This window comes from Panthera tigris, chromosome X (genome assembly GCF_018350195.1).
Source record: "Panthera tigris isolate Pti1 chromosome X, P.tigris_Pti1_mat1.1, whole genome shotgun sequence".
Taxonomy (NCBI): Eukaryota; Metazoa; Chordata; class Mammalia; order Carnivora; family Felidae; genus Panthera; species Panthera tigris.
The window spans coordinates 88,524,634-88,538,255 of NC_056677.1; the positions used below are offsets into that span (position 1 = coordinate 88,524,634).

General features: G+C 35.3%; 1 protein-coding gene across 3 annotated transcripts in view; it reads left to right on the plus strand.

The window, feature by feature from the left end:
• The window catches only part of COL4A5 (collagen type IV alpha 5 chain), a 236,354-nt gene that overhangs the window by 128,456 nt on the left and 94,276 nt on the right, over positions 1-13,622 (plus strand). For all 3 annotated transcript variants that reach the window (XM_042974017.1, XM_042974018.1, XM_042974019.1), the window contains exons 9-18: positions 1,112-1,192; positions 3,556-3,618; positions 5,272-5,307; positions 5,397-5,438; positions 5,598-5,690; positions 6,870-6,923; positions 7,020-7,076; positions 7,340-7,384; positions 8,951-9,004; positions 11,135-11,176. In XM_042974017.1, coding sequence (XP_042829951.1) covers positions 1,112-1,192; positions 3,556-3,618; positions 5,272-5,307; positions 5,397-5,438; positions 5,598-5,690; positions 6,870-6,923; positions 7,020-7,076; positions 7,340-7,384; positions 8,951-9,004; positions 11,135-11,176 — 567 coding nt within the window. The remainder of the gene's footprint in view (positions 1-1,111; positions 1,193-3,555; positions 3,619-5,271; positions 5,308-5,396; positions 5,439-5,597; positions 5,691-6,869; positions 6,924-7,019; positions 7,077-7,339; positions 7,385-8,950; positions 9,005-11,134; positions 11,177-13,622) is intronic.

Here is a 13,622-nt window from a genome sequence, read left to right on the forward strand (position 1 = left end):
CACTTTTCTCCATCCTCACTGCCACCAGACTAACCATAATGTCTCATCTGGACTCTTGCAATAGCTTCTTCTTAATTAGTCTTTTTTTTTTTTTTCCCGCTACTATCCCGTCACCTCCCAGCCTGACTTATTCTATATATAGTAGTCAAGAATGATCTTTTAAAAACATAAATCAATAGTTTAATCTCACAGGGCTTCCCACTGTCTCTGAGATAAAGTCCACATTCCTCTCCATGGCCTGTAAGACCTGCGTATTCTGGTCCCTGCCTACATAACCAGACTTCTCTTTAAACCACTTTTCCCTGGGCTTGCTCATCACACGGGTCTGCATTAAGTTATTTGAATGTAGCAAACTCTTCACGTTTGGGGTCCTTTACACATGCTTCTTAAACTACCTAGTACTCTTACCCATTTTCACCTGGCTGACTCGTTATCCTTTACATCTCTGCCTGTATGTTGCCTTCACAGATTGCCCTTGTTTTGACTACCCAAATTGATTTCCATCACTGTTTCTTTTTTTAATTGAAATATATTTGACACATAACACTGTATACATTTAAGGTATACAACATGTTAATGTGATACCTTTATATATCATGATTGCCATTGTAACAATAATTAGCACCTCTATCAGGTCACATAATTAGCAATTCATTTTAGTCCTCCACTATTTCTTTATCATGTACCATGTTTTTTCTTCATAGTCTATAACAGAACATTTTGTCATCTTATTTGTTTACATGTTATGGTCTGCATTTCTCCAGTATATTGTTAGCAACATGAGGACAGAGGTCTTGTTTGTCTCCTTCTCTACTGAGTATCCAGAGCCTAACACAATTCTTGGCAAATGTTAATATTTAATAAACGTTTTTGTAATGAATGAGTAACTGAAGGTATCACAGGCTCTTAATAAATCGATTGTACTTCAGTGTATTTTGGCCACTTTCCCATTTGTCTTTAAAAGGTAAATTTATTCATGTTAATTACTGAGATCACCTAATCCTCAGGACATTTATGTGACAGATTTAATTCTCAGATCGTTTTTTGTGCTTTTGCCAGTTTTCATGTGTTGTAACTGTTACTTACAACTTCCATTGATAATTTCTTTCAGGGAGAACCAGGTAGTATAATTATGTCATCGCTGCCAGGACCAAAGGGTAATCCAGGATATCCAGGTCCTCCTGGAATACAAGTAAGCATCCAGTGATTTTCTTCTTTACTGATTAAATACAATCACAGCATCAGTTTTTCCTCTTCAGCCTTTAGTACCCTCTGTTTTAGTTACAGAAATCATCATCTGAAGTTTGATAGACATCGCATATACCTCATACCTGAAAATGAAAGCAATCTAGACCAGGGAGAGTTTTATAAAGGACTGTTTCGTTATTTTATCTTTCTATCCGGTTTCCATGGAAATTTTTGTTTTTGGGTTTGGCAGCGGAAATAGGCTTCTGTATTCTTATTCTTGTGCTGTGAGGATCAGTAAGTAGTAGGGGTAGTCCTGATAATTGTAAATGGCCTGATTGAAAATACAAATCATAGGTCTCCCATTTGCGATATTAAAAGACATCATTTGTAACACTATTAGTTATGCATAACACATGAACATGTTTTGAAGCCTGAAGGAATAAAATTTATGCATAGTGAACATCAAGCATAATTTTAAGAAAATAAGTTATTTTAGCCTATAGATAACACGCATAGAAATAACAATATTTTTCAAGTATTTATAGATCAGGTAGTCAATTTCTTGAGGTTTGTATTTCACAAGGATTGATCCCTTTGCCAAAATAATCAGTATTTTCTAATATTTGATTACTAAGATGTAATGTTGGGCACTTTTTTCAGTAACTGCCATCTCATTCCATGCTTGACATCACCCATCCATGTGCTGTTAAGAACTCTCAGTGTTGCCCTTTATTTCTTATAATTTTTTGTTATGTAATATTTGAAAATGCAGCAGAATACATGCAAAATATATGTATGTTATGAACCATAACTACCAAATGAACACCTATGATCCCAAAATAGCATTTGAGAGCTAGAACATTTCAAATAATTGTGAATCAGCCTGTGGTTCCCTTGGGACTCACATCCTTCTGCATTCTATTAAGACATAAGTACCATTTTGAGTTTTCTATTACTTCTTAAAGATAGTTTTATTTTATATATGTATATCTCTAAGCAAGAGTGTTTAATTTTGCTTGAAAATAATATAAAATTTATGTAGTTTTCTCCAACTTTTTCTATTTGATATGTTAAGATACATCCATATTACTGTTTGTGACTATAGTTCATTCAGTTTTACTTCCCTATAACATTCCATTGTGTGAATATACTACAGTTTGTTTCTCCAGCCTCCTATTGTTGAATATTTGGTTGTTTTGGGATTTTTTTTAATTACAGAATAATCCAGGATTTACACCTAGATATAGAATTGCTGGAGTTCACTGAAGTCAAATTTTCAGCTTTGCAAGATGCCAAATTGTGTTCCACAATAGTTACATCATTCCCTTATCTGTTGTTCCAGTTATTCTGCCTTCCTTTCTTGTATTCAATCTTATTTATTTTTAATTTAATTTAATTTAATTTTTTGCATCTTTTAAAAATCTTTAATTTTTTTAAATTTATTATTAAAAATATTTATTAACATACAGTGTTATATTAGTTCCAGCTGTACAATATAATGATTCAACTGTACATTACTCAGTACTTACCACAATCAATAAGTGTTCTCTTAATCCCCTTCACTTATTTCGCCCATCACCCCATGTACCTCCCCTCTGGCACCACCAGTTCTCTTTATTTAAGACTCTGCCTTTTTGTTTATCTCTTTTCTTTGTTTTGTTCCTTAAATTCCACATATGACTGAAATCCTATGGTATTTATCTTTCTCTGACTGACTTATTTACTTAGCATTATACCCTGTAGATCTATCAGTGTTGTTGCAAATGGCAAGATTTCGTTCCTTTTATGACTGAGGAGTATTCCTCTGTGTGTGTGTGTGTGTGTGTGTGTGTGTGTGTACCACATCTTCTTTATCCATTCATCTATAGATGGACAGGGGTTATTTCCATATATTGGCTATTATAAATAATGCTTCAGTAAATATGGGGGTGCATATACCTTTTCAAATTAGTGTTTTCATTTTCTTTGGGTAAATACATAGTTATTTTTTCCTTTAAAATAGAGAAGCTACCTTGAAACTGGTAGCCCTTCCTTTCCCATTTCTAGCATAAAAACCCCAGTAAATGCCCATCTTTATCACTTTATTTTGTAAAACTTCCTTACAGTGTATTTGTCCTATATTTGTTATCTACCACTGTAAAACAATTTTTCTAAAAGTTGCATCCATTCTGTTTAGTTGAATTTCTTTGTAGTTAATCCTTTTATTCTTATACATTTTAAAATTCTGCTTATAATACTGCAGAATTGTAGAATTGTATAAGCAATTTGTGGCAGTTCTTTAAGTATAAATCTCATTTAGTGTAGTTCTTTGTGTGATATAATGAGAGGTTTTTTTTTTCATCCTTTTCTTCACTTCCTTTATAACAGGGCCCAGCTGGTCCCACTGGTTTACCAGGGCCATTTGGTCCCCCAGGACCACCAGGTTTGACGGTAAGTTTGCTTCTGGAATTTCATTTCTCCTACTTTAAAAAAACTTCTTATAGGAATACTAATATTGTTTCTGTTACTTGAAAGTACAATGCATTGTCAATGCTTATAATATATATATATATTTTATTTACAGGTTATTTTACAATGTTATGGTGAACAATATATGTGCTAAGTAATAGTTCCATTTTCTAGATGGAGAAAAATGAGGTACACAAAAGGAAAGATTTAAAATAAAATATCTTGTTGGTTACCTCTTGATGTGTCAGTGCTGAAGCTGATTCTGGCCATTTCATTAAGTCTTCTCAGGCAATTCTCTAGTCACTTGATGAAACATGTTTCTTCCATCTGCAGTTTTCAGTTTAAGAGGAACAAAAAACAGGTATTCCCCCCAAAAAAATATTGGCTCTTGTTTCTAAGGGGCCTGGGACTAAACAGGATTGGTGAGGATAGTGGATCATTTTGCAGTGGGATAAGGATTTGTGCACCTCAGGAAAGAAGCAACAACTTGTAAAGACCTTGAGTATGCAACCAGTTCTCTTACTTTACTACCTCAATGGTCACTCATGTTTTTTCCTGTAATTAAATTCTGAGTATTTTTGCCCCTGCAATACTTAGATTTCATTCGAGTCAGGCTTTGGACTTAGAGCTTTGCTACTGCCCTCTTAAAAGGGCAAGAAAATTGTACTTCAGTCAAAGTTATTTCTCATGTGCCACTCTATCTCTCATGTCCCATATATTTAAGTGACAGTTTTCATTATCTCTTTATAGATTGTACAATTTTGCTTGTGACAATTGGTCCTCTATTCTTGAATGAAGGAAATAGTATTTGGTAAATACTAAGAGAATCTGCCAGAAAAGATTGTGATTTCTGCTTTGCTGGAAATATATTGGGGAGAATTAGTAAACCCTTTTGTTTAGTTTATTTTAGTTGTAGACACCCTGCAATGCATGAGACCCTGGACTATGGCACTTTTTCCTGACTCCATTGTTACAACATCAGTAAACCCTACGAGTATTATTACATCTTGAGTTTCCCCAACTCTTGTGGCTATGTAACTGATGCACTCTGCACTCCTGAATGTTCCTTCAGTTAACCCTGATTCAACAGGTGAAGCAAAGTCTTAGAAATGCCACCAGGGTCCAATATGTAAATAAATGGATCCATTGAGATCAAGAGGTGATATACTTGGGCAAACAAATGCTTATCTAACTTTTCAAGCCTTGAAACATTCTCAGATATACAAAGTCAGGTCACATAAAAATGAGACAGAACTAAAAAAGGGAAACACATGCTTTTTAGAACTAGAGAGTTAATTGCCTTGTAACACCTACATTTACCTATAATTCTGATATGAGAAATTTGATATGTTTGTTGAGATTAACTTTTGTATTGATTTTTGGCACTGGTGTTGCCCCTCTGCCTCTACTCATCCTTGCATTTCTTCCTCTGCCTACTTGTATACTGGTACAGGAAGTCTCCACATTCATCTAGATTGGTAAAATCAATTTAAATGTGAGAATAAAACAAGAAGATACTATTTTGAAGGGCATTTTAAGTCCTCACTTTTTATGAAAACAAATAATTTTTTGAAGCCAAATAATTTTTAATAAATGTATATCCTGTTTCTCTTTTTCTGTGTCTACTATTCTTAGGGCCCTCCTGGCCCACCAGGACTTCCAGGACCAAAGGTAATTTTCTTTTTCTTTACATTTTTTATTTGGTATGAATTCTTTTTGTTATTGTCAATGAGATTTTAAACTAAAATGTCTCTCTTCAGGGGAATATGGGCTTAAATTTCCAAGGACCCAAGGGTGAAAAGGTGAGTAAAGGAAAAAGTTGATTATTCAGCCCTCAGTTTTCTCCTTTCCTCATCATTTGAACTTGTCTTTTTTCTTCTTGCCACTGACTTAGCTTACGTTTTGTATTATTGTCTGTGTAAATTATGAAATATTACTTTCTTATTAAATCTTGCAAACAGGGTGAGCAAGGCCTTCAGGGCCCCCCTGGGCCACCTGGACAGATCAGTGAACAGAAAAGACCAATTGATGTAGAGTTTCAGAAAGGAGATCAGGTGAGTATGTAGACAGGAAACCAATGAACATTTTGCTATAAAAGTGGCTTTCCATTAAAATGCATTATAAGCTGGAATATAGTTATATATGTGAAGGTATTTTAAAAATAAGAATTTGAGATAATTAAAATTTTTAAAGAGCTTCATTGAGATATAATTTACATACCACACAATTCACCTATTTAAAGTGTACCGTTACATTTTTTTTGTATATTCACAGGGTAGTGAAACTGTCACTACAATATAATCCTAGAACATTCTCCTCAACCACCCCCTACAAGACCCCATTCCTATTTATTGTCACTCTTCATTTCCCTCCAAACTCTCAGCCCTAGGCAACTGCTAATCTGCTTTTTGGCTCTGTAGATTTACCTATTCTGATCACTTCACATACATGGAATCATACAATACATGATCTTGTGTCTGGCTTCTACTTTGTTTGAGGGTTCATTCTTATTGTAGCATATATCAGTAGTTCATTTCTTTTTGTGGCTCAATAATATTCCCTTGTGTGAATATTCCACATTTTGTTTATGCATCATCAGTTGATGGACATTTGGATCATTTGCATTTTTGGCTATTATGGGTAATGCATTTGTGTATGAAATTAGGTCATGGTAAGGTAGACCATCATTGTCTTAGATGACAAATATAGTGTTACTGTATAAACCCTTGTTGTGTTTAGAAATAATTATCTGATACCTTGTATCTACTAGTGTAGATGGGATCATACAAATCATTTATAGTATAGTGGCCAACCCTTGAACAAAGTGTGTACATTGTTGTTTCACTTAAATGCTAATAAAGAACAGATTCACTGAAACTCTGCCATCAGTATGGATCGGGTCATTTAATTCTCTGCCAAAGTGGATGTGTGTTATATAGCTCCTATATTGACTGGTTATGGGTATTCTTGCTTTTTATAAAATGTACCATTAATAATTTCATTTTAAGTGTTGTCTTTTTATTTATCTAAAAACTTGGCTTGTGCACACATTAGAAATTAACTGAGGTAAGCAAAGATGGCTCAGGTTCTTTTGCCTAGAAAATTTCAACTTTGAATTAGAAACATCCTGTTATCTTTGGTTATACTACATGAGTCCATTGTTCAGCTTGTTAAAAGTGTTTTTAGCTAGCTCTAGTATTAATGTTATTTTCCTTTCCCCTATTACTGCATAGGGACTTCCTGGTGACCGAGGGCCTCCTGGACCTCCAGGGATACGTGGTCCTCCAGTAAGTAGCCTAAAATTCTTTAGAGTCATTTAATGTAAATTGGTATTGATACATAGCACTCCACGAACCTGTGTAAAACTACTTTTCTGTGTACAGGGTCCTCCAGGTGGTGTGAAAGGTGAGAAGGGTGAGCAAGGAGAGCCTGGCAAACGAGTAAGTGTTACGACTATTAATACTCTTTACAAAAGATTTTAAATGTGTGTTTGTGCGTGTGTAATTTTATTCTTTCCTCGTAAATCCTACTTTCTTTGTCTCAAAATGTCACAACTGACATAGTCATTTATTTATCATAGTATTGAAATCTGAAGAGTCTACTTAATATATAGTCTAAGGCAGAAAGAAAACTTATTATGTTCTTTAATCTCATACTTCCTAAATAACAAATTTATATTATTGCATGTCTTTGACTCTTATAGGGTAAACCGGGCAAAGATGGAGAGAATGGGCAGCCAGGAATTCCAGTGAGTAGATAAAGGTCCATCCTCCCACCTGACCCCCTAAAATGGCAACATTTGTATGTGGTGGTAGAGAAGCAGGATGGCAAACAGGCTTGAGTTTGGAAATAGCAGAAATTGAGATTATACTTTCTCTTTTGAATATGAATTTAAAATTCCTTTTTTAAAAAAGGAATTTTTGTTCATATTTTAATTGAGCTATAACTTGTATACAGTAAAATGAACCATTTTCAGTGTATAGTTCTGTGTGTTTTGACAAACACATATAATTGTATAACCAGCTTTATAATAAAAAAAAACAGTTACATCACCCTCAAAAGTTCCCCCAATGTTCTTTTGTAGTCTTCTCCCATACCTACCACCAAAAGCCCCTGGCAGCAATTGATCTGTTCTCCATCCCTGTGATATTCCTTATTCCAGAATTTCATTTAAATGCAGTCATACTGTATATAGCTTTTTGAATCAGGTTTCTTTCACATAGCATTATACATGGTACTGTATATCGACAGTTCATTCCCTTTATTGCTGAGTAGTATTTCAATGTAGGGATGTATCAAGGTTTGGTTGTTTACTCACTGGAGTTTGGTTGTTTACTCACTGGAGGATATTTTGGTTGTTTCTGGTATGGGCCATTATGAATGAAGCTGCTTAAAACATTCACATACGATATTTTGTGTGAACAGAAGTTTTTTCAATAAAACTTTTTACATATCATTCTAATTACTATAAATTAAAGAGGAAAATAAAAATGTGCAAGTCCAGGAACATTATTTCAAGCGACCTCAGTATCAAGAGTATCTACAGTAATGTTAAAAGAGGTTTTCAAGGACAAAATTTGATAAAATTTTGGAGACCATTCTGAAAGAAAGGGATACTTCTTAACAAGACTGGAAGTTGGAAGTAATAAAATCAGATAAATCAGTGTCCAGATGATTCTGCTAAACAGGCAGTCCTCAATTTATAAACTCTAGATTCACAAATTAACATAAAATGGTTTAATGGGAGGTAAATTCGGGGTCTTAGTTCCTAGCTTTTGGGAACAGTTGTGGTCTTTGTTTCATGTTTTAGGCAGCCATGATTAGTAATTACCTCTGATTGATTTTCACAGATATCTTCAGGGAAAAGATGTTCTCTGTTTTCCCTGGGAGAACTCAAATCAGGTCAAATAAAGACAATCACCAGACAGGTCAAATAATGACAGTTCTTTGTCAGTGGGTCTTTGAAAGTGCTCCAACCAGTTCTGTCCCTTCCATTTGCTGCTAGGGTGCTGGTATTCACCTTGATTGTGAGCTGTTGGTTTTTAAGGCTGTGTGGAGCTGAAGAAGGGTGATGGGAATAGAGCAGGTTCAAATACCAGAAAGCTCTGTACTCTTACCAAGATTCAATCATTTTGTTTTCCCCAACAAACCTTTCTGGATTGCTGCAAGCCTTTGGCTAATTTCTAGACTTCTAAAAAAGTTGACTCTGACCATTTTTGCCTGTGTTCTTTGTTGCTTTTATGGAGGAGAGCATGTTTGGACATCCTTACTTCACCATTTTTGCTGATGTCATTCTGTCCTCTATGTTTTAAAGGGTTTACCTGGTGATCCTGGTTCCCCTGGTGAACCAGGAAGGGATGGAGAAAAGGTAAGAATTTTAATACTTTGAAGTGACTGGTTTTATTCCACTTAACATAATCCTGTTCTCTGCCAAGGTTGAGTTCATTTATTTATTTGTTTGTTTGTTTTTAATTTATGTTTTAATTTACATCCAAGTTAGTTAGCATATAGTGCTATAATGATTGCAGGAGTAGATTCCAGTGATTCATCCCCTATGTATAACCCCTAGTGCTCATCCCAGCAGGTGTCCTCCGTAATGCCCCTTACCCATTTAGCCCATCTCCCCACCCACAACCCCTCCAGCAACCCTCAGTTTGTTCTCTGTATTTAAGAGTCTCTTATGTTTTGTCCGCCTCCTTGTTTTTTGTTACCTTCCCTTATGTTCATCTGTTTTGTATCTTAAATTCCTCATGTTTGTGAAGTCATATGATACTTGTCTTTCTCTGACTGGCTAATTTCACTTAGCATAATACCCTCTAGTTCCATCCATATTGTTGCAAATGGCAACATTTCATTCTTTTTGGTTGCCAAGTAATACTCCATTGTGTATATATATAAGCCAAGGTTGAGTTCTAAATGAAAAAGTTATAAATAACTAGCTTTTGTATTCAAAACATACCTTCCTTATTCATCTTTTGGTATCGCTCCTTTTTCTTTTGTACCATTTCCTCTAAATTTTTGTTCATTGCCACAAATCACAATTCATGTCGTGGAAATACATGAAGAATTGTTCAACTTTAGCATTTACATTGTGAAAAGTTGGTGCCTTTATTTTGAGCATGTATCAGCAAAACTTTTGTTCTCCAGAAAGTGGATCCAGCACTATTTTAGTGAGGTCCTCATACTAAAAAGGCTTGTAGCTGTGAATTTAGAATGTCTACACTAAACATTTCAATTCTCTGTGCAATTATTGTCTGAAAGTCTGTGGCTAATTCTTTGTCATTTTTTCCCATTTGGCTATACAGCCTGACTGAAGTCATTTATTTATTTATTTATTTTAAAAGTGACTTTGGAAAAAAAGTGACCTTGAAAGAATATATGAAGCACACATTTCCCTTGTTTATAGCAGATCACAAAATATCCGGTTTTCCAGTCTCTCTGGTCTCTAATTGCTTTATATGAAAACTAGTGCTGAAAAGCTTTGTTCTGCAGGCAAGGAGGAAAAAGTGTTACAAACTTGAATGTACCCAGAGGGTGCATATTTTAATGTTGGTTTATCTCTAAACTAGATCCAACTTGAAGCTTGGACTGAGAACCACAGCTAGAATAAAGGAAGATAATAAATACTCAGAGAACAAAAGTTTTTTTTTTCAAGTAGTAAATAAAGTGATAGGAAAAAGTAACTCTTTAAACTAAAAGGAGCTTTTAGATAGATGAAAAGTTCCTATGAACAAGTCTAGAACAAGAAGAGAGGTGTGAGAGAGACATCTATCCTTGGGTTTTGGCCAGTAGAATAACAATTATATACTGTGTTTTTCATGCTGTAGTAGCTACTGGTTAAGAGTAACAGTTTTGCTTCTGAATTTGTCTTTCATTAGTTTCTAAGAGCAAACTCACAAAAGCAGTTATAATTTATTAGCTGTTCCTGATAATAGCTAAGTCCATCAGCTCTAAAATATCTGTGACTAATGGAAATGACATCTAGTTTATGCCTTCAACAAGTTTTATGAAAAGAAACAAGGCTAGATGTAAAAAAATATAATGCTTTTAACTGATTCTAGTGGTACCAATTTCTTTATTCAGTATCTTCTTTCTAAAGTATTTATAGTTGCTAGAAAATAGTAATCTTAAAATCAAAGGATGTTGCATCTAGAAAAACCTTAGAAGGCTGGTCTGTATATGTGTCAGTTAAGTTACTTGATTTGGTCAAAATTGTATAGCTAGTAAATCTGAAACAACATCACGGGTCTGACTAGGCTTATTTCAGTTAAGTTAATTGATTTGGTCAAAATTGTATAGCTAGTATATCTGAAACAACATCACGGGTCTGACTAGGCTTATTTCAGTATTGTCTCATTACCTCAAGTAGTACTTCTCTTAGAGATATTTTATTATGGATTCCTGGGTCTTCATGAAACCTAGATATCTGTTACATTTTTAAGGAAATCAGTGTTTTCATATGACTTTTACTAACCTACTTTACACTTGTATTGAACAGGGCCAAAAAGGTGACATTGGCCCAACTGGGCCTCCTGGACTTGTAAGTTTCTTTTAAGTCTTCATTTATCAAACTTCTTAATGCATTTTCATTTTTGTGCCTTAATGTACTCTGTACCTTTTCCTCATAGAACAAAATTCTAAGTCATTATCAACTTTTACTGGCTTAAAAGTCTACATATAAAAACTTCAGTGCTGTTGACCTGAAAGTCTTTGTATTGCTCTGCCTGTATATTACTTCTCCATGGTAAAGATCCAAAATTATGGCATTGTGTTGTTTTGCCTCATGATTGCCAAAGTATTTATCAAGTAACCAGCAGGTGGTGCAAGTATGGCTTACAAAGTTTCAATAAAAGAAATTTGGGGAACTAGGGATCGGCCCTTTCCCTTACAGAGCCCTGGAAAGATGGATTTGGTCTTAATAGGTTTTCTCAATTATACAATTGCCTGATTGATACCTCTTTCTTCCCTGAGTATGTGCCTTCTAGGGGCTCTTAATCAAATGTAGGTAACTGCTCTATGAAAATACACATAGGGGGTTTATGGATTTTCTGTAATGTTTGCATTCGCTATGAAATTTAAGTCAAATACGTTTCCAATCTTACTAAGAATAAAATATCACTGATGCAATTTAATATATTGGCTTTTGTTTGTGTTGAAATTTGGTAAGACTCTTGCTTTTATATTGCATTAAATCTGCAAAGGTGCAAGTGCCATAAAGCCTGTATGTTCAGGACATTTGAGTAATATTAATTTAATTATTTCTGTCCAGAGTTAGTCTCAGATATTGATAGTTAGTACTTCACAGATCTAACAAGGATATACATAAAGAAGATCGTAGACAATTTTTTTAAAGTTTACTTATTTTGAGAGAAAGAGGGAGGGAGTAGAGAGTGAGTGTGAGTGGAGGAGGGGCAGAGAGAGGGAGGGAGAGAGAGAGAATCCCAAGCAGGTTCCATGCTGTCAGCACAGAGCCTGATGCAGTGCTCGATCCCATGAACCGCAAGATCATGACCTGAGCCAAAATCAAGAGTCAGATGCTTAACTAACTGAGCCACTCAGACGCCCTGATCTTAGACAATTTTTATTAATTTTCATTGTAAAATCAGAACTTTTGTTGTCTAAGAAATAATTTCTTTATGAAATGAGATAATAACATTTTGATAAAAACCAGAAGAAATGGAAATTTGGGGACTGCAGTCCTATCCAGCAGCTCACTTTCCTTTTTGAACTACTATCTCCATTCTAAGTCCCACAACTTTCAGTCTCCTTTTGTCTGAATATTTCTTCTATCCAACAGAGCCAGGATGAAATACCATACTTTGCCAGTGGGTGTTGATTTGTACCTCAGTCCAATCTTAAAACTAAAGCTTATTTATCATTACAGCTCTATGAGATTAATTTCTTTATATTTAGATTATTTAATATGAAATTGTTTCAACACTGGGATTCTACAAAGACCAAGAGAAAAGCAATAATCAGTTAGTTGATTCAAATCAATAAAGCCCTCCCAAAAGAGAGGAGTTTGTTTTGTTTTGTTTTGTTTTGTTTTACAGGAAGAAAAAAATGTGGGTTGATAAAGGGAAGGATTGGGAGATGGCATTACAGATGTTTGAAATGGCATATTCAGGGCGCCTGGGTAAGCGCAGTTGGTTAAGTGTCCGACTTCGGCCCAGGTCACGATCTCACAGTTCGTGAGTACGAGCCCCACTTCAGATCCTGTGTCTCCCTCTCTCTCTGCCCCTCCCCCACTTGCACTCTCTCTCTCTCTCTCTCTCTCTCTCTCTCTCTCTCTTGAAAATAAATAAACATTAAACAAATGAGGAGTCCAAGCACCCTTTGTTGAATGGTAGCATCACTGAAATAAATATACGTGGTGCTACTTTAAAAAGACAATATTAGTGTGGCTAGGTAGCTCAGTCAGTTAAGCATCTGACTTCAGCTTAGGTCATGATCTCACAGGTCGTGAGTTCAAGCCCCACGACAGGCTCTGTGTGGACAGCTCAGAGCCTGGAGCCTGCTTCAGATTCTGTGTCTCCCTCTCTCTCTGCAACTCCCATGGTCACCCTCTGTTGCTCGCTCACTTGCTCTCAAAAATAAACATTAAAAAAAAAAGAAATGGCATATTCAGAGGGAAAGACAAGAATGTGCAAGATGCCTGAAGTGGTTATAATGAGATAGTCCTCACTGTCCTAAAACTTTACTGCTAAAAATAACAGGAGATGTGATAGAGGAGAGAGGTACTGAAAGTGAGAAGAGACTTGACAGAGTCCAGGGTGAAAAGTGGCATCAGACATAGTAAGAAGTAGTGAATTTTGAGGCCTTACACCGCATATCTAACACAGAAAAACTGGTTTTTGAGAAAGTATCTGTTAGCAGATTTGGATTTAAGGGGAGAAGTTCAGAGGTGCTTCTGTTCGTCCAAGTGTGAGATGGGGATAGTAGCTGTGGCAACAGGAAAGAAGGGGACAAATCAGAGAGACATTTTC